Below are 23532 nucleotides of genomic sequence, written 5' to 3'. Positions count from 1 at the left end.
AGCTATTTGGGTAAAGAGTCTCTTTTGTAATGTGCTATTCAAAGTTTCCTTTCCTCTTTTCTTTCAAAGGAAGAAATGGCAGATGCTAGAATCAAACTCAGTTGGAAATGAGAGAAGTGATTGACACTAGAAGGTTGCTTTTAAGTAGATTACCAGGAAAAGATGCATGTTTACATCTGTACAGGGCAAGTGAGATGCCAAAGCATCAGCTGATTTGCTAGTGAATGCTTTGAAGTGGGCTTGGCGCTAATGTCCTTGAACTATTTCTTATAGGCCATTTCAAACCAAGGCACGATTAAATCAAGGCTACTTTTCTTTCTATCGCTAATGCAGGATTTATGTGTAGTAACTGTGAGCTGAGTCTCTCCAGTCAGAGAAGATGTGAAGTGCTTGCAGGTGCCAGAGCTGGGGGTGTTTTGAATGGTCCATGTACAATGTTGGCCATTTATTCAGCCAGGGTGACTTTCTTAGTAGCTGCCCCGGGCGCTCTCTACTCCTGTAATTCACTATTGTCTTAACAAAAAATTTTAACTTTGTTTTCTTCCCAATCTTTGAACAAAATGTTGGAAAGGAAAGGCTGAAGATGTATAGGTGGAAGTTTCTGCACTATATACCATAGTTGTCTGGAACCACTAGTGGTTATTTAAGGACTGGACCAGACTGGACAACATTTGATCTCTCACCAAATATGGCAACCTAGAGCTGAATCTCCTACATGTGTTGCTCTCTGCAGTATTTCTAGGTCTGGACGTCCTGAAGTCATTACAATTTGAGTTTCCTTACTCCCTCCAGTGGCAGCTAGTATAGGTGGAGACATGAGTATTGACAGTGACCTAGAGCAGGGGATGGGAAGGTTGCTTATTGGAGTATGACTCCCAGCATCTCCCAGCTACCCTGGTGCCAAAAGTTCAAACATGGTTCCAAAAGTTCAAAAAGTAACCTTCAAAGCTCCAAACATGGCTAACATAATATTTCTCTTGCCTCAAGCATTACGGAAAGATCAGGAAATGGACTTGGGAGTGCCATTTTTGGCACCAGTCCCCTGTTTCACTATTGTCCTCTAAAAAAGAAATAAAAAGTAAAAAATGAAAGGGTTTGAGAAAAGCAATGGAAATATTACTTCCAATAGTTGTTGAGTTAGCAAGATCTGAGCAGAGCTGTTGATAAAAGGGTAACTTGGGGGTCTCTCAGTCCTAGGGTCATTGTAAGTCAAAGCACACTTGACTTACAAGCAGCAAAGTAGAGCAGGAACACTTGCTAGGAGTCCCTGTTTCTGCTGGAGCAGTGTTCGTCATTGTTATGAGATTGCGTCTTTGGATGACAGGTCTGGCATGGCATGTGATCCCTTTGTGAGTAGGTTAGGCTTTTGACTGGCTGATCAGGAATGTGAAGCTAGGTTCCCCAGCTAACTGGGTGACTTTGTGACCTATGGATTAAAACAGTTGTTTGACTTGTGGATTCTTCTTGGAGGCACATAAAAAATTACAGTGGACCCTTCCTTTATGCAGGGGATCTGTTCCGGATACCCCTGCTAAGGGGAATTCCACGTATGCTCGCGCCCCATTGAAAACAATGGGGCACGTGCTTGCGGTACCACGCCATACACTTTATAGTTGCATGGCTTCAGTCTAAGCTTGAAGCCGCGTATAGTGCACTTGCATACAGTTCCGGTGCACTGTACTAGTGTTACTAGTATTATCAGTGAACTTTTCTCAGAATAAAGGTTAAGATTTAGAACAGTGGCCAAGTACAACTTGTTTGTATAGTGAGTTCTTAAGATTCTGTCATGCTTCAGTGAAACCAAGAAATGAAACCCACAGTGAGACTATGAAAATGGTGCTCCATGCTTTCTAAGGGACAAAGTTTATAATCTGAAATACAGTTCAGATGGATCAAACCTGCCTTTCACCCTGGTACTAGGATCACTGTGATTCTTGGTGTACATCCTGAGTTCTTCATTTTCTTTTGTATGAATGGTATAAGTTTTTCCGACCTATATGGAAAAGTGATGTGCTCAACTTAAAGCCACTGTTACAGTGAAGGGCAGACTCAGCTGACCTTCCCACATTCTGGGTGACCTGGCTTCTAGTCAAAGGGCTTCCATGAGAAATGCAGTATTGGTATTTTCAAATGCAGTATTGGTATTAGTATGAATACATACATGTCATGCTGTTATCGTGAAAGGCTATGTTGTCTTCTTTTAGTTTCTGATGGCTACATTTTGCCTGTTTTTTTAATTAAAATTTATTAATACATTCTAAAACAAAACATGACAACAAACAGTACACCAAAACAACAATAAATAAAGACAATAACCCAGATAAGGCCTTGAAAATTATAGATAAAAGGTGTATTTGGGGATCCTGAAAGACATCTTTCCATAAAAATTTTGCTAAAATTGGGGGATGTCTAGAGACTAAATCTTGCTGGATGTATTCAATAAATGGGTGCCAAATTTTATGAAAGGTCAATCCAGAGTGTAAGCCTCTCGCTCTGTTGTTATTATCTGCCATTTTCTCCATTAACCACAAGTCCCAGAGTCTAGTCCACCATCCTGCAATATTCAACTTTCCAGTTTTCCAGTTCTTGGCTATCTTAAGCCTGGCAACAGCCAGAAGCAAACTAATAAGTTCTTTATGCTGCAGGTCTTTATTTTCATTCATAAAAATGGAGAACAGGAGCAGGAGTGGTGATAATTGTATACTTTGTTTAGTGATCTTGGAGATCAATTGTAAAATTTCTGTCCAGTACTCATACACTAAACAACAATCCAGCCACATATGTAGAAAGGTTCCCCTACCTTCACAACCCCTCCAGCATTTTGGGTTAGCATCGGTAGACATATGAGTCAATTTGACTGGTGTTAATAGGGAAATATGTTTGACCTATAATGAGAACTTCCAGTGGAGCAGGAGCAATAAATAGAGTTAATTTAAACGTAGGAATCATGTGGCCTTCCAGATGTTGCTGGAATGCAAATCCCCGTGGTCTCAGCCAGCATAGTAGATGCTGAGGAATGCTGGGAGTAGCAGTCCAACAAGTTTGGGGTCAGCACCCTGGATTTAAAAGATGCTGTATAGCCCATATTAATGCTGTGCCTAGTTCCTCCTCTTCTTCATTGTCATGTGTGGTACAGAAATGCATAATATCACTAGGTGGCAAGACCATGGCCATCTTCACTCTTCCCTGCTCAGAAAAACTAGAGAGGAGGCAATGGCATCTTGGCTGCTTGTTGTTGTCCTTTACATTTTCTCAGTTAAGGAGGCTTCCAAGTGCTGCCACTGAGTCTCTTAATGTCACCATGCAATATATTTCTTTTGCTGCTGTTACAGCCATTGATGCTCAACACAGGCAGAGAGGTATACAAGGGGGAAAAATCACATCACACATTTTATTTCCATGTAAACACCTCAGGGTTGAGGATATGGAATAAAATCAGAAACTTGTGACTAGGGTGGTAGCTATCTGCTCTTGATAATGGCTACTTGAATACAAGCTTCACGATTTCTGGTAGGAAATGATGTTCCATGTGTTATTTGCAGCACAAAAAAGACTTGCTGGGGCTTTCTTTCTGCCTGATAACTCTTATCCCATTGTGGAAGGCAAAAACTTGGTAGAGGAAACAGGGAAGCAATAGAGATGGGATTAAAGTTTCATTTCGAATTCAGCCTGAATTTGAAGCTACTTTAAACCTGACATGAAATGGATTCACTCTGGGTAGTGGAGTATTTGCTATGTTAACTTTAGCTCTTGGAAATTTCATCCCACCACTTATTTATATCTATCCAGATTTGACAGTACAGCATATGGGATATTGTTGTTGTGTGCCTTCAAGCCATTTCCAACTGAGATGAACCTATTATGGGGTTTTCTTGGTGAGATTTGTACTTCCTCTGAGAGAGTGTGACTTGTCCAAGGTCATCCAGTGGATTTCCATGGCCGAGTGGGGATTTGAACCCTGGTCATGTGCATTTGTGAAAGCAGTTTGTAAGCAGATCCTTCTAGTAAGTGATGAGTTTATTGTGAAATTGTTTTAATAAAATGAATATTTCATGGCAGGTACAGGGAACCTATGGCCCTTCAGTAGTTGCTGGATTGGCATTCTTATTATCCTTTACAACTGGCTATATGTACCGAAGACTGATGGGATCTGCAGTCCAAGAACACTGCAACACCACATGTTCCCTTCCCCTGCTCTATGATGTGTGTGTTTAGAAATTATTACTTTTCTATCTGTTAGTTACCAGCCTAGCTTTATCTGTGTTTGGTTTACACTGAAGTTGCAGTAGGTGTTTGGTTTTAACATTAAAATATATTTCTGGAAAGCAATTTCAAAGCAGGCATGCTTTCTCAGAAATCCTGATTAAGCATAGGAGAATCTTCCTTTGCTATCCATTAGGATTAATAGGACATACAGTAAGTATGTAAGCTCCCAGCCAATATGGTGTAGTGATTTGAGCACTAGATTGAGCACTGGATTATGACTCTGGATACCAGGGTCTGAATCCCTCCTTGCCCTGTGATGGTTTGCCTTAGGGTTGCCATGTGCCAGAAATGACTTGTAGGCACAGAGCAGCAACAGCAATACATTGAAGGCTAAGCACCAAAATGGCATTGTGTTTGTTTTGCCTCTGAGGCTTTAGTCCAGGGATTGTTTGGAAACACTTGGGTCATATTTGAGTCATATTTGAGTCTAGTAAAAGAACCAAGGTAGCATAATGGTTTGAGTGTTGGTCTATGACTCTGAAGACCAGGGTTCAAATCCCTATTTGGCCATGGAAACCAACAGGGTGAGCTTGGAGAGCCTAAGAGGAAGGCAGTGACAAACCTCCTCTGAACCAATCTTGTCAAGAAACCCTGTGATAGGGTTGCCATAAGTCAGAAGTGATGTGAAGGCACACAGCAGCAGCAAGTATGTGTGTTTCCCACAGTGAAAGATGGATGAATGGCTCTCAAGTGAATGTCAATGGGATGGATGTTTGAGAAGTGAATGTCTGAGAACCACTAATGTGGTTACATAGGGAAATCCTACAGTCTTCACAGCAGTTGCACAGTCAGCCCTCCATATCCACAGATTCTACCATCCACACCTTGAAAATATTCCCAGCCCCAAAATTCCAAAATGCAAACCTTTAATTCTGTCATTTAAAAAAAATAAAGTTCACTATTTTAGTACACCATTGTATATACTGTAATGGTACTTGAACATCCATGGATTTTGGTATCCAAGGGCCAACTGTATTTTCTATGTAAATGCATGAGACGTGGCCTAAAGACTAATTTTAGAGAGAAATTGGAAGCTCCTCAGCAACAATGCACAACAGGATGTCTGTGGGCAAACCTGTTTTTGGCAAATGTATTAAACTGAAGGTTGAATTAGGATAACTTGCAAGGGAAACACTAGTATGGAACCATACTAATGGGAAACAACCATTGTATAAAATAACGTCCCACTCTGAAATCTTGCCCAGCCCTTTTTGTGTATTCATGTTCAGGGTGGTTCTTCGTAGCCACCAAAGAACATTCAGGTTATAGGCTTTGAGAAGGGCTTCAAAAGCAGCTGAGAGGCAGGCGTAGCACTTCTAAGGAAATATACACAGCATCTAAGCAGAGTCCTGCTTTTCTTCTCAGCTCTCCAGCACGGACCATTACCATGACAAAAGAGGATTATTGACTTTCATAGCCATGCTGCCTTTGATTCCAGGATCGCTTTGATTCCAGGCAGCAGTCTCCGCTAGAGCCCGGGTCTCTTTGCATCAGGTGAAGAAAGAGGGAGCAGGAGAAACAGGGCAATTGTTCAGGGATCCTGAGTGTGAGCAGCTTGGGTGAGTGTGGCAGTCCCCCCAAAAAAATAGGCCCGGGGGCAATTAAAAGCTGCTGAGTCCTCCTGAAGGAAAGGATGATGTTCTCCCTAAATTCAGGGAACTGAATGGCTCTTCAAACTGAGTGCTGAGCACACACACATAAACACACACAAACAGGGTATACCCAGAAAAAGAGAGAGAGAAGATGAGGCAAACAGACCCGAACAGATGTGGGAGCTTTTGTTGAGAGGCCTTGGAGGCTAGCGGGGTGGCGATAGGCTAATTTGAGGCACATAATGCCAGGTCTCTTTCATATGTAGAGCAGTGCTTTGATCCGGCTTGGATGAAAGTGATGAAAAGTGGAGAGGATGGCTGGGGGTCTTTTGTCTTTGACAAAAAAGGCATCTGCCGGGCTCTAACTCACACACACATACTCTCCGCCCCTTAGCCTAGCAGGCTGCTCCAGGAATGCTGGTAAAAGGGACAAGTGTCTCCCCCAGCCTTTGCCCCTGACAGCTGAAGAACACTCAGCCAGGAGAATGAAGCCTGAAGCAGTACATTGACTACAAAGCTTAATCAATTTTTCCACACTACCAAAAATGTGTGCGCATGTGTTGTGGTGGGGAAGGCTGCAGTGGAAATGGAAAGTTAAACATGAATGTGTGTGTGTGTGCTCACTGGGAGGGGGAGGTTTTCCAATAAAGTTGTTACTTTTGTTCTCTTGGTATATCTTTTCAGAAGACGCAACAATCTTGGCGTGACTACAGTTTAATAGGGATGGCATGTCCTGGTGTGGCTTATCGAGGATGAGAAATAGTTTCAGAAGGGCTACAAACTCAGTTCAACTTTCTGCAAATCTGTCCCAGGCAGGTTTTGGAACAGCAGAGGTGCAGTCCTGTAGCAGGGAACACAAATTGGTATTCAGTGCACTTTGTTGAGGAAGCGGCAAGGATAAAGAAATCTTAACAGTGGGTGATGTTCTGGTTAGCCACTGCCACCCAGGACAGATGGTTCAGTATATGGCTATTTTTTCATCAGAAACTTTTACTAGTGTTTAACATCTGCCTTATGAGGCTCAACCATGCATCAGTGACTTATGGTGGTGGCAGCATATGTGCCATATAGCATTGTAAAACACTTTGAGATTTCCCGCCCTTCTGGGGAAAAATGTGCATGTTGCATTACAAGTGTATACAACAAGGCTTTCATCGAATCTCAGGCTTTGAGAGTTCCCAGATGCCTAGAATATAATACTATATTGCTCTAAGAGTGGCTATCTAATTCTGTTGTATGGATTTTTTAAAGTGGTCTACTGTTTTATAATAGCTCAACATACTAATTTGTCCTAAATCTGAAATAGTGAATCTACAGTAGGAGTAACCAACTTGGTACCCTCAGATGTTTTGAACTACAGCTCTGAGCATCTGTTTTGATAATTGGTTATTGTGTCTGCAAGCTATAGTCTCAAACATGTGCAAGGAAACAAGTTGCATAACCCTGATCTACAAATTACATTCCACAAAAAGTCAGAATAGTTTCATGCATGACTCTTTCATTACGCTAGTGAAAATATGTTGTATGCAGAATTGCAGGCAAGAAAAAAACAGGGAGTAAAAGGCATAGTCCCGCATAATCACATTATTGTGTTTAAGATTTTCATATAATGTCACGCTCATCCAGGACTTCTCCCATGATAATTCTGCAACAAATCATTCATGGGGAGGTCCCATGAATGGCTTCTCGGTAGTGTAAATGACGTGCGATTGTGAGGGTGTGAAAGTTAATCACACTTCATTCGCACTACTGGGAAAGCAACCAAGGACATTTACCCAGACTGCATTTTGGCAGAGGCAATCCATTCTCATTGCCAGGACCAGTTTTGCAGTGGATTTTAGTCTTATTTTGAGATATGGGGGCATGATATTGTTTATACTGGATTAAAATAATGTGGTGAAGTAATAAATTTTATTTTATTGTATTTTATTCTGTGCAGGAGGTAAATATGATTTGCAGATATGCGCCAGAGTGCCAAAATGGTGCATCTGCGAAATGATCAGTTTCAGTGTACTAATGATTCATAATGATATGTGTGGAACACAATCACAATATTTTTTGGTATTTGTGTTGCAGTTATCACACAATTGTGTGACTGTGTGAAAATATCAAGTACTATAGGGCTATTGTTGTGCTAGCTTTCACTAACACAATTATTGCTGAATTGGCCCTGATGTGATAATTTAAATTTCCGAAGCAACGAGACTTCAAACTCCCAGTTTTTAAGGATGGAAAGTCATCTTGAAACATTTTGTCCAATAGAATTTTGAGGAAGTGCTGGCAAATAGTAGTACACCTGATCTGACAAGTGGACAGTTGTTCACTGGTGTCTATCTTTTTAAAAAAGTACCTGACAATAACTTGGAGAAGCTACTAAGCAGAATTTAAGCAACTCTATCTGAGCTTTAACACACATCCCACATGAGAGCAATATGGTAAGAAGAGCATTACAAGAGGTTTACCGTATTTTCCGGCGTATAAGACGACTGGGCGTATAAGACGACCCCCAACTTTTCCAGTTAAAATACAGAGTTTGGGATATACTCACTGTATAAGACTAACCCTCTTCCAATGCAAACCAAATAAAAATGTAAAAAACATCAGATTTGATTTCAATATGGTAATTTTAATTCAAATGCTTATGACATGCGGGTACTTAGCAGGAAAACTTGTTGTATACAAAACCTGCTTGGATTGGTCAGCTCTCCCTGCCTGCCCAGCCCTCCCTGTCTCCAAGACTGTCAGAGCGGTATTGCAAACACGGCTCTTTTTTCCATACCGCGGGTGTTCTAGACGCCTGCAGCTTACTCCGCCCTTCAGTTACATATGTGGTGACAGCAGATTGTCCAGTCCAGCTTGAAAGTTTCAGCACCTGCCGTATAAGATGACACCCGCCGTATAAGACGACCCCCGACTTTTGAGAAGATTTTCCTGGGTTAAAAAGTAGTCTTATACGCCAGAAAATACAGTACTTTTTTCCCCCAGGAACTGGGCAGGTGGAAGTAATGGCAAAATGGAACAATATCCACTGATGGCTGAATATAAAGTACTGTACCTTTTTAAAAGCACATGTTTCAAAAGTGCCTCAGATCTGCTGTAGCTGTCGTATATGGTTCTATACAATTATAGCTCGGATTGTATACTGTGAAGTCCGTATAAATTCCAAAAGCAAACTTTGATATTTCTATTTTATATAGGAAACACCATTTCTCTATGCCATTGCATTTAATGGGATTGGAATGTCCACGGATTTTGGTATCCATGGGGGTCTTGGAATCAAACCCCATCAGATACCAAGGGCCCACTGTACTAGTCCTCAGATCCACCTGCAGTACAGGATGATAACTGATATTCTTTTTCAGGATTGTTAAAATAGTATACATGAAAACCTTGGAATGCTCAAATCACTATAGAAACCCTAAAAATTAAAGTGAAAAGATGACGTTTTTCCATTTAAGCTAACATTCAAAAGGAAACTATAGAGTGGAAATTGTCTCACAGTGTTTATTTTGAGGGCTCATTTCTAGATAAGGTTGCATTTTATCCATTATTTCCCTTCTCACACTTTTGCAACTGAACAAAAGCATTTCCACAAAGGAAAACCCTTTCTTAAAATTCACAAGTGCAGGAATTTCCCGTTGTTATGAAACCCTGAGACTGTAGGTCACCTAACTGTGTACTAAAGATAAACTTTTCACAAAGGGCGCACTGTTTGAAGCTGCACCTGGTATCGCAATTGCTTTGTGCGATAATCTGAGCTAGAAAAACTGTATTGGGAAGCTTTTAGGTTCTGTTTCTGGATAAAGGGATTCCATTTATAACAGCTATTAGCTTTAAGTGATCCATCTGCCATAAAGGTACCACTGTTTACAGAATGTAAAAGGAGATTGGCTCCTTAACTACAATCTTATTCATCTCCTTGATAAGCCAGAACATAGATGCCATCATTAATTGTAGTGGTGTCATGTTATGACTATTTCTTTAACCATAGCTTTATTGGCATTGCTCATAACATGACTGTTCATATTTACTTGAAAGTAAATCCCATTGTGTTTTATCAGACTTCTTCCCCAGAAAATGTGCATAGGATTTCACCCTTAGGAAGAATACCTGAAAGTCCTATGCCACGCTGGAGGAGAGTTTCACAAGGTTGCAAAAGAATGAAGCCTATCAAGTATAAGAAAACTTAAGAACAAGTTGGTTGCTTTTATTCCCCCCATGTATTTTGTACATCGCATGGTTTTCTGCATGGGAAACTACTCAACATCTATTTAGTATTAGAATAACCAAAACCAATATACACCAGTATATTTCAGTTTCTAGAGAAGGTGTTTTTCAATAGGTGCTTCACCTTGTCTATCCTTTTAAACAGTAAGCTAGTATGAATATTAAAGCCTGGGTTAGGGACTAAAATGTTCCAAAACCCCACCCCCACCCCATTATACACACACACACACACACACACACACACACACACTTTTTTTAAATACACAAAGTAGCCAGATTCCAATCCAGAGATGTGGGATTGATTAATTATTTTCTTGGGACAACTCTCTCTTCTTGCTTTCTTGTTATTGCTTAATATTGGAATACATTTAAATTTGGAGGGAGGAGATGGTCCAAAGTACTGGGGACCCATTCACATCACACAATTATAATCCTATGATTCTACTTTAACTGCTTTAGGGAAGCATACTCAGAATTCTCAGCCAAAGTTTTCCTCTACTTCCAGACTACAAGCCCCCTATGTTCCATAGTATGTTGCCATGGCAGTTAATACTGAACCATAGCGCTGTCACTGTGTAGTGTGAAGGGGTCCAGGGTCTCAGTCAGGGAGGCTCTAACTATTGTTGAATTTCAGCTCCCAGAATCCTTGTTCACTGGCCATTCCAGCTAGGGCTTTGGAGAGTTGGAATCCAATATCTCATCCAAGGGTAAATGATCAAACAAGCTGTTCCGTCCAACAGTGTTTCATTCAGACTGTAGCCTGGCTACCTCTTTTTAAAATGGTGCAATGGGGATGAAATGGGTTGGGGGAAGCTTCACACAACTCAGTGAAATACATTGGCCGTTACAAATAAACTCTGTGTGTTTGTTTCTCTTCCACCTCCAAAAAAGCTATTCATTCTTGTAGCATACCAACAAAGGAGTTTATCACACGGGATTCCATGGGAAAATGGGAGTTAAATGAGATTTAAAGCAAAGAAAACCCAGAAATGCCCAAAGTTTATCACACAACATCGCAGGTAAGGTGAAATAATGTTTTTCTCTGCTTTGCATTCAGATTAACTTCACGTTATTTCACGTTAACTGTGATGTTGTGTGATGAACTTTGGGCATTTCCAGGTTTTCTTTGATTTAAATCTCATTTAACTCCCATTTTCCCATGGAATCTCGCTAGTGTGATAAACTCCTTTGTTGATATACTACAAGAATGAATAGCTTTTTTGGAGGTGGAAGAGAAACAAAGTTTATCACACAATGTCGCAGTTAACGTGAAATAACGTGAAGTTAATCCGAATGCAAAGCAGAGAAAACCGGCAGCTTTTTACTTTAGGAACAACCCAAAGGAAAAAAGCTGCCAGTTTTCTCTGCTTTGTGTTCTGATTAACTTCATGTTATTTCTCATGGGCAGGCCCCTAGTGTGATAAATTCCCCGAATTTGCAAGTTTTGCTTAAATTTGAATGTACTTTAAATCGCATTTAACTCCTGCTTTCCCACGGGATCTTGCTAGTGTGATAAAGCTCAAAGGGTTAAAGTAATATAGTTAGATGACTCTGAGACCTCCCAGTGTTAATTAATACCAATGTTCTTCTGATTTTTAATGGTATTAGTTATATCTCTGTTTAATAGACGTTGGGGTGAAGATGTGTACAGCTACAGCATATCTATTTTTCTCAGCTTAAGGACTGATGGGGAACTTTGCCTTTTCCTCTCCCCACCCCACCTCCTGCCTAGGTGATCTTTGCTTTGAATCAGACCCTTTTGCAGCAAGAAAACCTCCGAGCAGGCAGCCTGCAGATCCCTTATACAACCGAAGACCTGATCAAGCATTACAACTGTGGAGACCTCAACTCCATCATCTTCAATCATGACACTTCTCAAGTGAGTCTTGTCCTCTTACATTGCCAGTCAGCCTCGGCTGTCAGCTAGCTAACCACCCAGCATTTCCAAAAGACAGGAAATTTTAAAGGCATACCTTTTGTGCATTTGTATGAGCTTGAATGCTTTTCTGTTAACTTTGCACTCCACAATGCTACTGTGGGAGCATTATTGCTGCTCTTTCATGATAGACTGCTTCTGATTTGTTAGGCAGGCAAGGTGAAACAAGCAGATGTTTTTAAAAAATGAATAAGATGCAAAAGTACATGTATGTATGGAAAGAATACTAAAATTTGTTTTGTAAAATTTTAAAAATATATATAAAAAAACAAGCAGATGTCAAACCTTTAGCTCTCTAGCTGTTTTTGACTTTACCTCCCAGAACTCTCAGCTACCTTGCCTGGTGATAAAGAATTATGGGGGTGGTAGTTTGAAATATATTTGGGGCCAACTGTTCCCCAGCCCTGCATTCCAACAGGAGAATGTCACATATTTTGTAGTAGTATTAATGAAATGGGCATCTTCATACACAATCTTATACTAACTTACTTCAGAGGGAGTCTCATTCAATGCAATTGGAGTTGTTTCTTAAACACGCATAAGATTGCAGTTAGTTAAAATATTTGGAGCTCATACTGGCTTTTCCATCCATAGAAAAAAGTTAGTAGAAGGTAAAGTAGGTAAATAATGCCATTTTGCCTCTGCTGGTACAAGTCTTTTTAAAAAAGGAAAAGGGATGGGGGGGACTGAGATTGTTTTCCCATTATGGGAATGCTATTGTTAACTGCTGTCAAGTCAACTTGAATTTATGGTAACCTCATGAATTAAATTTATCCTAGAATCCTAGAGTTGGAAGAGACCGCAAGGACCATCCAGTCCAACCCCCTGCTATGCAGGAAATCTAAATCAAAGCATCCCCGACAGATGGCCATCCAACCTCTGTTTAAAGACTTCTAAGGAAGGAGACTCCACTACACTCCGAGGGAGTTTGTTCCACTGTCGAACAGCCCTTACTGTCAGGAAGTTCCTCCTAACGTTGAGGCGGAATCTCTTTTCCTGGACCTTGCATCCATTGCTCCGAGACCTAGTCTCTGGAGCAGCAGAAAACAAGCTAGCTCCCTCCTCGATATATGACATCCCTTCAGATATTTAAACAGGGCTATCCTGTTGTCAGCCAGCCTGCTCAGGTCTTGCAGATTTAGGGCTGTGGCTTCCTTGACTGAGTCTATACATCTATAATGTGGTTGTCATCTTTTCCTACTGCCTTCTACCTTATCAAGCATTATTGTCTTTCTTGGTAAGTCATGCCTTCTCATGATATGTCCAAAGTATGACAGTCCCAGTTTAGTCATTTTGGTTTCTAAGGAGAGTTCAGGCTTGATTAGCTCTAGGGCCTATTTATTTGTCTTTCTAGTAGTCCACAGTATCTGCAGAACTCTTCTCCAGCACCACATTTCATTGTTATCTCATCTAAAAGTTTCACTCACTCTCATTTACAACATGGCAATGGTGTGACTTGCAGAGGGCTGCCTTTGAAAATGATTTTGAAACGTTAACTGGTACAAAATGCAGTGGTGTGAATCAGAATGAATGTTACATCTTCTCTGAAATTGTTAGTGGTTGGCTTTCAGCTCCAAGATTTTTTTTTAAAATCTATCCATCATCACCACCATCATCATCGGTTATATAGTGCCATCATTATACATGGTGATGTACAAGAAAAGGAACAGGGAAAAAATAGCTCCCTGCCCTCAGGCTTAATAATCTAAAGACAGGACACAGGAGGAAAGTGGGTGGCAGTGGGAGAAGAGATTGAGTCCAGCAGATATTGCTTCTCCTTTTATCCCTCTGAGACCAGGGAAAGTGGCATTTGGGATGAAGGGAAGGCCCTTCATTTCTTAAAGCCTGTATGATAGCCTTGGTCTCTGAATACCTCAAGGGATATCTTCTCTACCAATTTCAAGCTCAACAGCTTTCAGAGTAGTCAATGGGTTGCTGTTCCAGGCACCATCTTTTTTTAGAATGGATATTGTTTTCCATAACTATCAAGCCTTTATTTTTTTTAATTGTGCTTTAAGTGCTGTGGAATTCTTTCCTCTGCAAGACCATTTAAGTGTTCATTTACATGCCCCTTTAGCCTCTCCTTGGAGAAATCTACAACTTTTGTTATTCTCCTAGACCTTTGAGAATATCCATTATGGCTTGTGCTGAACTGCTTGCAAATCTCCTCTGAACAAATCTTGCCAAGAAAACTCCTATGACAGGGTTGCCTTAGGCTCACCATGAAGGCATGCAACAACAAATTCTTTTTAAAAACTTTGTCAAGCATGAGTACTCTGTGACTGAATAAGAGGTTCACAGTGAGGCAGCCTGCTAGCCAGTGGTTTCTATGGCTGTGTCTTTCATTTTGAGACTTGATATGTTTTATATCTAGATATTTGTGAGGAACTGGATCTGGGAAAGTAGGAACTGGAGACCTTAAGGGTAGAGGCAGGAGTCTGAGTTTAAGTTCTGTTTCCCAACACAAGCCAAAGGGAGAGACTATTGCAAAATTATACCATTCATATGAATTAGATAGGCTGGTACTACATGACACCTTTTAAATCAGGAATGGGCAACTGTGGCATCCCTTGGGCCAGTTTTCTGCCCTGGGATGTTCTGGGGGCCCACCGGAGGTGGGTCTGCTGTTCTTCCTTACTTTGAGTTTTACAAAATTAAAATTTTATTGTAATTTTTATGGCAATGAAAATAGCCATGGATGAGCAAATCTGAAATCTTCAGTGTTAACCTCCAGTCAATTAAATCAGTGCGACATTGCAAAGTTCCCCCCTTCCCCTCTTTGAGTTTGTTAGTCATAACACCATTAGGAGGAGAGGTTTCATGTTCTGAAACCACTTGGCTGTTTGGAACAATCTGTAGTAGGGGTGGGCAGCTTGTGTCACTCCAGGTGTTGTTGGATTCCTCCTCCCATCTTTTCCTTATGAGCCTAGGCAGTAAGGAAGGATTATGGGAATTGCAGTCCAACAATATTTGGATTTTACCAGCTTCAGATCTGCAGTAGGGAGTGCTAGTGGACTGAATGGGATGAAGATGAATCTGAGTTACAGTTTGGCTAAGCTGCTTTCAGTTGCTGTTGTAAAGCCTCACTATTCTGGTGGGAGATTGAGTACACGGTGATATTTGATTTCATTTACTGTTGTGTTGTCTTCCAGTCATTTCTGATTAACTGCAACCCTGAGGTGAACTTATCATGGGGTTTTCTTGGAAAGATTTGTTCAGAGGAGGTATGTCTTTGCCTTTCTCTGAGGCTGAGAGAGTGTGACTTGCACAATCTCACCCAGTGGATTTCCATGGCTGAGCAGGGATTTGAAACCTGGTCTCCAAAATCATAGTCCAACACTCAAACCACTACACCATACTGACTGTCTCCTCTACTGTTAGATGGTATGAATAAACAAGAGCTTTGCTTCTGTCCACCTAGTCCTAAGGGCAGCTCACACTGGTATGTAAATGCTGAAGGTGACTGCATACAGTTGAACTAGGTGTTTCTCCCTGCAGCATAGATTGTGCAAGGAAGTCTCCTTAGCAACAACCATAGGCAATAAGCAGTGTGCAAAAGTTGCGGTGGAGAGAGCATGGAAAAGTTGCTTTCTTGAGAATAACTCTCAGAATCTCTCAGCCAGCATGGCCAGTGCTTTTCAAAGATTCTAGGAATTGCAGTCTTTATTGTTCATATCTCTGAGAGATCTACTTGTCACTTATGCCAGAGCTTTCTAATCTGTGCATTTAGGATTTCTTTCTTCAGCCCTGTAATATCATACCATATCTGTCTATTCATGCTTAGAGAAAGTAAGGCAACCTGTACAATAAGGGTGGGGAACCTCTGGCTTACTAGATAGTTTGGATAACATCTTCTTTTACCATTGGCCATGCAAGTCCAAAACACTTGGGAGGACAAAGGTTTCACACACCCCTGCCTTACATGAATAAAACCCCACAACTTGCAAAGAAACGCATTGTGTGGCTGAGCCATCTGTTAGTTTTGAGGAAAACTAATTCCATAACACACCGATTCTGTGTTACATGTAATTGTGTTATAGATCAGAAGTTATTATGTGGGTTACATTTACCTTCCATTGGAGCTAGCAGTGGTCTCTAGGAAAAGTGGGCAAGAACATTGATACTGTTCACTGAGAGAACTGGCAGTATGGTAGTAGTATTTATCTTTAAAGTACCTGGATTGTGCTCAATTTACTTTAGAGAATGGCATCTCCCATGTAGGCCTGTCTATCATTTTTGGTTGTCTAGGGAAAAAGTGCTTCACATTTGTTGTTTTTGAAGTTGCAGTGTGTTGCAGTGTGGAAGTGAACTAAGAGCTGTGAAGTCAGGATTCAGAAAGTAAATGAACATGGTTAGGGTACTAAGTAGAACCTTTTCTATAGGGTTACCTGTATAGCCAGACCATTCCCTTTCAGGGCATCTGCTGTGTTTAATTAAGGGGTTTCCAAAGTTTCATGGCATCTCCTATTACCTCATCTCTTTTTCTTCTTGGGCTTGTAAAATCTCTCACCATGTCCTTTCCTTCTGTAATTCCTTCTCTCCTTGTTTAGGAGAAACAAATATTAGACCTCAGAAGGAGTATTCCTGAAATACAATTTCAAATTTTAAGTAAAAAGTAGTTCATCATGTGATTTAACCACAATCCGTATTTTCCCAGAACTTGGAAAAGTTAATTTTTGAGCTATGGTACTCGGAATCCATTAGCCAATATGGCCACCGTGATAGCATGGGGGGGTTCTACAGTCTAAAAGAGTCATTATTCCACGCTGTGCATTTCCCTGCCCATTGAAGTGACTTGAGAAAGCCCTGAATTCAGTGATGTTATGTCATGTAATAACTTCATTATACAATTATTGTAGAAGCACCAGTTGGCAGCAATCCCATGTTTCTTTAAGAGATGGTTAGGCTCAAATATTCAATTTTAATCCTGGTTGCTTTTTAAACATTTTCTTTCACTTCTTGCATAGGTCCCAAATTTCATCAATGCCACTCTGCCGCCACATGAACGCATCACAGCTATGGAGATTGACAGCTACTTCCGGCAGGAGCTTATCTACAAGCGGAACGAGCGGATGGGCAAGAGGGTGAAAGATCTGTTGGCAGAATATCCCGACAAAAGTTTCTTCTTTGCATTTGGAGCTGGTGTGTATGTCTCGGGGTTTTTTAAATTTCAATTTCATCAAGTGCCAACATTAATTTTGATTCTGCTGATTCTGTACAAATACAGACTTTCATGTGTGGAAGTCCTTTTAATGGGTAGATAACTTGTGGCTGGTCTTTCACACCTTGTTGGACTTCATCTCCCATCTTCCTTCCCTATTGCTGTGTTGGCTAAAGTCGCTGAGAGCTGGAGGCCAACAATAACTGGGGGTTTAAATTTTGCTTTAGAAGCATTGAAATAATGACCTACATGCCTCAAGCTTTAGCAAAAGCACACCTGGGGTCAACTAAACACATTATTTTGAGGAGTTGCGCATAGTTGGGTACCAAGTATTGGCAAAAAGTTCAGTGGCTATCTGGTAGTACTGCTTTTATACAGTATGTTAAGAATTCTTTTAAAGAATCACTTAATTGTAAAACCAGGGCTAGGGAAAGTTTGATCTGTGGGCAACTTGTGACCCTCTACCCCACTTTTTTGCTGCTCCCCAAGTCTCTCATAACTATCAAACTCAAACACAAGCTCGCATTGAAATCAGACTGTGCATTCTCATAGTCACAACAATTCAATGGAAAATCACAATACAACTAGGTAAGAGTACAGAGTTTCAGTGCAACTATGAACTCAAAAGATGCTCTTACCCCATCCAGCTGTAAACTTCCCTCACTTCATCTGCCCTTTATTTCATTATCCTCCTTTCCCCAACAGAGTCATCTGAGTAAAGCTGGAGAGCTGAGTACTGTAAAGACACCTAGAGAGGAAGCAGAGCAAAAGACATGGGGAGGGAGCAGGACATTAAAAAAAAAACTACACTTAAATAGATAGGTGTTTAGGCCTTAATAGATATTTTGGTGCCTGAGTTGGGGGTGTGATTGTAGTTGCTCAGTGGTAAGGGAAAGGACATGCTTAGATGGACATTTCTTATTGCTACTGCTTTTGTGTGCCTCGAAGTTGTTTCTGACTTGTGGCACCCTAAGACGAACATGATTTTGTTTAAAAAAACAGAGCACTGAAGAGTGGGGATGGTTCCAAATAATGCAATTAAAGGACGATGGGGCTGCAGAATAAATCATAGCTGCAACTAGGTGCTGAGGAATACTCCAGTCTACTTTAAGAACAGATTCTTTTGCATAGATGAAATGCTCTACCTTGATACAAAGAAGCAGAAGCTCTTAGACTGTTTATAGTCACTTTAGTATAGAAGACTGCTAGCAAAGGTGTTCCAGTTTGATAAAGTAGCCCCTCTCTTCTAAATGAATTAGCTGGGTTTTGTCCATCTCCAAAGCATAAATCCTGAATATTTGGAAGCAGAGTCTTTGTTGACATAATTATGAAAAATTGAGTCTTATCCAGCAAGATACAGTGAAATACAGTCGGCTCTTCTTATACACGGATTTTTTATACACGGTTTGAAAATGTTCAAAAAAAGTATCACTTTCAAATATCAAACCTTGATTTTCCATTTTTTATAAGGGGCACCATTTTGCTATGTCATTATATTTAATGGGAGTTGAGCATCCACGGATTTTGTTATACATGGGGGATCTTGGAACCAAACTCCAGCGTATAACAAGGGCCCACTGTACAGAATTTATCAACCTAGATTTAAAAAAGAAGAAGAAAGAAACCAGAAAGTTGGGATAGGAGGTTCCTCAACGATGCCCTAAGTTTTCAGTGTTGCAATTGCCCTTTTCCTCAGGTAAACATAACAGTGGATGGGTTATGAGTATTATTTAACAAATAAAGCAGTCTCACTCTGTGCTTTATTTTGGCAGGGTGTCAGTTAACAGCTGCCACTTCATTTTCTTACCATGTGGCACAGAGTGTTTTTAATATGGACTAATCCCTGTGAGCAGTTAAGCTGTCCAGCACACACTCAATGCCAGTGGTTTTCAGACTATGAGTTCTACAGATCATGGATTGCTAAAAAGTCAAATAAGTCAGTACCACAATTCCAATGAGTTGATTCACTTCCTATCGGCTTTATTCAATGACCAGATTTCACAATCATACATAGAATTCAGAAATATGATGGCATGAACAATCCTGACTTCCGTATTCAATTATATATCTCTATACTTGAAGATCTTGTCCATTTCCTTCATACCTGTCCTTCCAAGTTCTATTCGTCTTCTGATTTCTTAGTAGTAGTGGATGAGTGGAAGAGGCATTTCTTGTTCCCTGCTTCCATTAATCACAGATACTGAGAACTGAGACTCATGCTTAATAATTGTTTGATCACACCAGGGTGTAACAGAATGCTGAGAACTGGATTTTTATATATATGTGCCAAGCGTTTACTCTTCCTTGGATGCTGAGTAAAAAATAGGAACTATTCCATTGCTCTATTATTTTGACTGATTATATGCTTCAGACCAGGAAATCATAGCTTCATATCCTTTTTCTTCAGAAACAAGTCTGAATGCATCAAGACAACAAATCTCTCTCACCAGTATTCAAATACTGTATATCATTTTCTGTATAGATGTCCTGCAATTTGTGAACAATCTTGGATAGTAGCCTGAATTTTTTTCCTGTCCAGAATTGGTGTTTTTTTTTAATGTGTGGAGAGCTTTTATATGTGTAACCTATTTTATTTTTCTTCACTTTTTTGCTGTCATTTTGTATGTGTGTGGCTTTGATTGCTTTCCATTCCTTGAATACTGTTCTTTTGTTGAGTTCACTGAATGCTCTTTTCTTGTTGAGTTCCTATTATGGAAACAATTACCAAATGCCAAGAGGAATCAGCTCCACAATTTATTTATGCCAGTATATAGTTAAGTGAATGTCTTACATGCCTAGTGTTATAGTTGCTGACATGAAGCCGTCTCCTATGAGAAGCTTTTCCAGTTTCTCAATGCCAGTAGAATACTACTGGAGTTACTCTGATTTTAGTGAACCTTATTAGGGGATCTATAAGATTAAAATATTTTTATATATTTATTTCCTATTGTATCAAGGCACAGTTCCAAAGAGACTTAATTTAGTTCCCCCAGATACTTGTTCTTGTATTTCACTGTTCTATGTGATTTGGACCATGAAATGATAAGAACCTCCTCACATAGGTATTTGTGTAGGGTTCTGTTATATTCATTGCCAGAAAATGGAGGTGATGTGTCACCAAAAGGAAAGGCAAAAGAGGATGCATTTTGTATACAATTTGCATTTGCTAATTTGTTAGTTCAGTGGTTCTAAAACTGTGGGGCAGGACCTGGGGGGGGGGGGACCAGAGTAGCTCATGCGAGGTTGCAAGATTTGGAAGCCTTCATACGCCTTACTCTTCCAAAACCTTTTTGGACCTGGAAGGGAAAAGGAAGGTAAGGAGGGTGTTTGGAGCCTCTGCCAGAGGGAGGAAGAGAGCTTTTTCTTTAAAAGATGTTATAATATGAATGTACATGGAAGTATTAAAGAAAAGACACACACTACACAAACATAATATTTTTATTCAGTTTATTCAGTATTTATGTTATACTACATTGAGCAAGCGGGGGGGGGGGGGGGGAGGATATCCAGACGTAGATGTAAAAGGAATCACAAGGGCAAAAAGTTTGAGAACCACTGTGTTAGTTCATTATTGTGTGCCTTCAAGTCATTTCTGACTTCTGGCAACCCTATCACATGGTTTTATTGGCTAGGCTTGTTCCCAAGGGGTTTGCCATTGCCTTCCCCTGAGCCTGAGAGAATGGGACTTACTCAAAGTCACCCAGAGGGACAAGCAGGGATTTGAACCCTGGTCTCTCAGAGTCATAGTCCATCACTCAAACCATGTACTTAGAAATAATTGTTACTATTTTAATAGAAATGCAGTGGTTTCCTCCATTGTAGGGAAGAATGTGACTGGGTTGAGCCCTCCTAGTTTTTTAATTTCAACACGAAATTAAAGCTCCTATGCAACCACCTATGTTTGCTTAAGTGTCTCTTGCTGTTCTTTCTCATTGGGATTGTTTGTGATTGTGCATTCAATACTTCATTGTTTAAAAAATCCCACCCATCATGTACTCTTCTTTTAGTATTTCTGTCTACGAGATCTCACAAAATATTTCCTTAAACTTATTGAAAGCAATGTTCTTAGAGTCAAGAGTACATGCACCCAACTATACTTAACTTCCCTCCCCCCCTCTTCTGAATAACGAAACCCAAGAGAACATGGTCTTTTAAGCCCTAGGTTCACACTATTTCCACCGCATAGCTTTTTCTTGTTGGTGAGCACTAGATCCAAAATAGTCATTTCTTCTTCCACATTCTGGAAAGTGGAAGTGTTAGTAAGACAAGCGAGGAATTCATTGGCCCTTACATTCTTGGCAGCAATTGACTTCTAGTAGATATTAGTGTATTTGAAATATTCAATCACAATCCATAGCTCCTCTTTCTGAATGTTTGTTAATCTCATATAGAAAGAAATTGTCCAAGTCTTTAGGGCTGCCTTGAAGGCTTATATAAGATTACTATGGAGATGTCACTGTTGTTTCCCACACATACTGTATATACTCATGTATAAGTCTAGACATTTAGGTCAAAAAATTGACCCCAAAAACTGCCTCGACTTATCCACGGGTCAATGTAAATATTGTATCTTAACTCTTATTTAAAGAAGGAACCATCTCCTGATGAAAAGCAAGAGTATAATATGTGAAGCACTGACCCCCTCTACTCTCTCATCCATCCAGTCTTAAGAGTATAGAGTTCATTTTGTAAGTTCTTTGACATTGTTTTGCTTTGCTTCATCCTTTAGATCCTTTGATATATGCCCCTAAGTTTTACCCTCGACTTATCCATGGGTCATAGCAAAGTCCATAATTTTGGCCCCAAAGCTTGCCCTTGACGTATACATGAGATCGACTTATAGTCGAGTATATACGGTATATTTTTACCCCCTCAACCCCCCTTCTGTACTTTAAAGATACAGTTAAGTATAGACTATCACAAGCCTGATAGTCACTTGCAGGCTATAGTCACAGCAGGCTGTGCCTTCAATGCCTCCCCACCCCTGCCCCTGGCAAAGCAACCAGAAGTGATAAAAACATAACTTCCAGTCACACAATTTGGCAGCTACAGTAGCATGGTGTTACCCCCACATGGCCACAAAATACTAGAAATGGCTCCATGACAATCAGCATGTGCTTCTACCTGCCTAAAAGAAATAATTTGAATGCTTTAAAGCCCCTGGTGTGTGGTTCTCATCCAGCGTACCTCATTGTTACCTCAACATTCAAACAGTGCAGAGTGAGCCAGCAACTGAACTGTGTGATATCCCCCTTCCTTTGTTTCACCAGTGAGAACACACTCCTGCAACTGTAAAAGTATCTAAACATTTACAGTAGCACTGTACTTTTACTGGAGTGAAGCTGCCCCGTGCATAATAAAATCAAGATTTATTTTCAAGACATTGCCAAAGGTGACTAATACAATCCCTGGAGAATAGTGATGGAAACTTTCTCCTCGAACTGCTCCACATACATTATCTTGTAAACATTGTAGCCTTTAAAATTTTATCTAAAGATTTTAAAGTGAGTGAGTGAGTGAGTGAGTGAGTGAGTGACTTGCTTAAGGCTACCTAGTATATTTATGCCACAGCCATGATTTGGACTCAAGCTTTATAATGCAAAGCTCCCACCTTTTGGGATATTATAAACATAGCTTTTAAACTGCCATTACACCAGGAAGGAAGCAGCTTTGGCAATACTTATCACATAATGATGCCTGTAGCTGCTCTGTCCCAATCCATCCGTTTTCATTGATGGCGGAAACCTGTTAATGACCTGACAAGCATGTAAGTTCAAAGGCATGCTTGGTAAGGCATAACACATGGAGGCATAATGGGGACAATAGCGCCAGTCACATGATTGAAAAGAGATGCTGTGATGGATTCTCGACAAGCAGTATGTTCCCCCCCCCCCCTTTTTTTTTTAAACTAGCATGATGGCTGCAAGAATAGGGCTCAGGAGAAAGAGTCCTTAACCACTATGCTACACCAGGAACTAGATTGCTGTCAAATGTATAGATTGCATTGCTCACAGTGCCATGTTCTTGACAAAGCTGTCCTCATTATATATTATATACCCCATATATATAATCTTTCAGAACATTTCTGACTGCGTTAAAATCCTTCAGTAATGAGAGTGGGACATAATCTGACTCTATAAATGTATACCAGTGTCTTGCAGAGGGCCTTTCTCTGATCTGCAGAGTCTTATTGCCACTTTTCACTTTCAGATTACTAACTATAAAACCTGGCTGCAGTTCTGAGATTTTCTGTGTGGGGCACTGGTCTCTCAGGTCTGAAGGTGTACAATTCAGAAACCAATCTAGGCCCATTCTGTACATGGATTGGAGACCATCTGGAAAGCTAGATC

The 23532-nt window shown here is 40.4% G+C and overlaps 1 protein-coding gene across 2 annotated transcripts in view; it reads left to right on the top strand.

Annotated features, from left to right (window-relative positions):
* The window catches only part of LOC149323272 (metalloprotease TIKI1-like), an 82818-nt gene that overhangs the window by 43036 nt on the left and 16250 nt on the right, over positions 1-23532 (top strand). For both annotated transcript variants that reach the window (XM_089510563.1, XM_089510573.1), the window contains exons 3-4: positions 11818-11964; positions 16989-17163. In XM_089510563.1, the coding sequence (XP_089366689.1) occupies positions 11818-11964; positions 16989-17163 (322 nt within the window). The remainder of the gene's footprint in view (positions 1-11817; positions 11965-16988; positions 17164-23532) is intronic.

The sequence above is a fragment of the Sceloporus occidentalis genome, unplaced genomic scaffold, assembly GCF_023333645.1.
Source record: "Sceloporus occidentalis isolate IW3139 unplaced genomic scaffold, rSceOcc1.0.p SCAF_1, whole genome shotgun sequence".
Taxonomy (NCBI): domain Eukaryota; kingdom Metazoa; phylum Chordata; class Lepidosauria; order Squamata; family Phrynosomatidae; genus Sceloporus; species Sceloporus occidentalis.
Note: the sequence above shows the minus strand (reverse complement) of the source record. Positions and strands in the feature narration are given on the sequence as shown.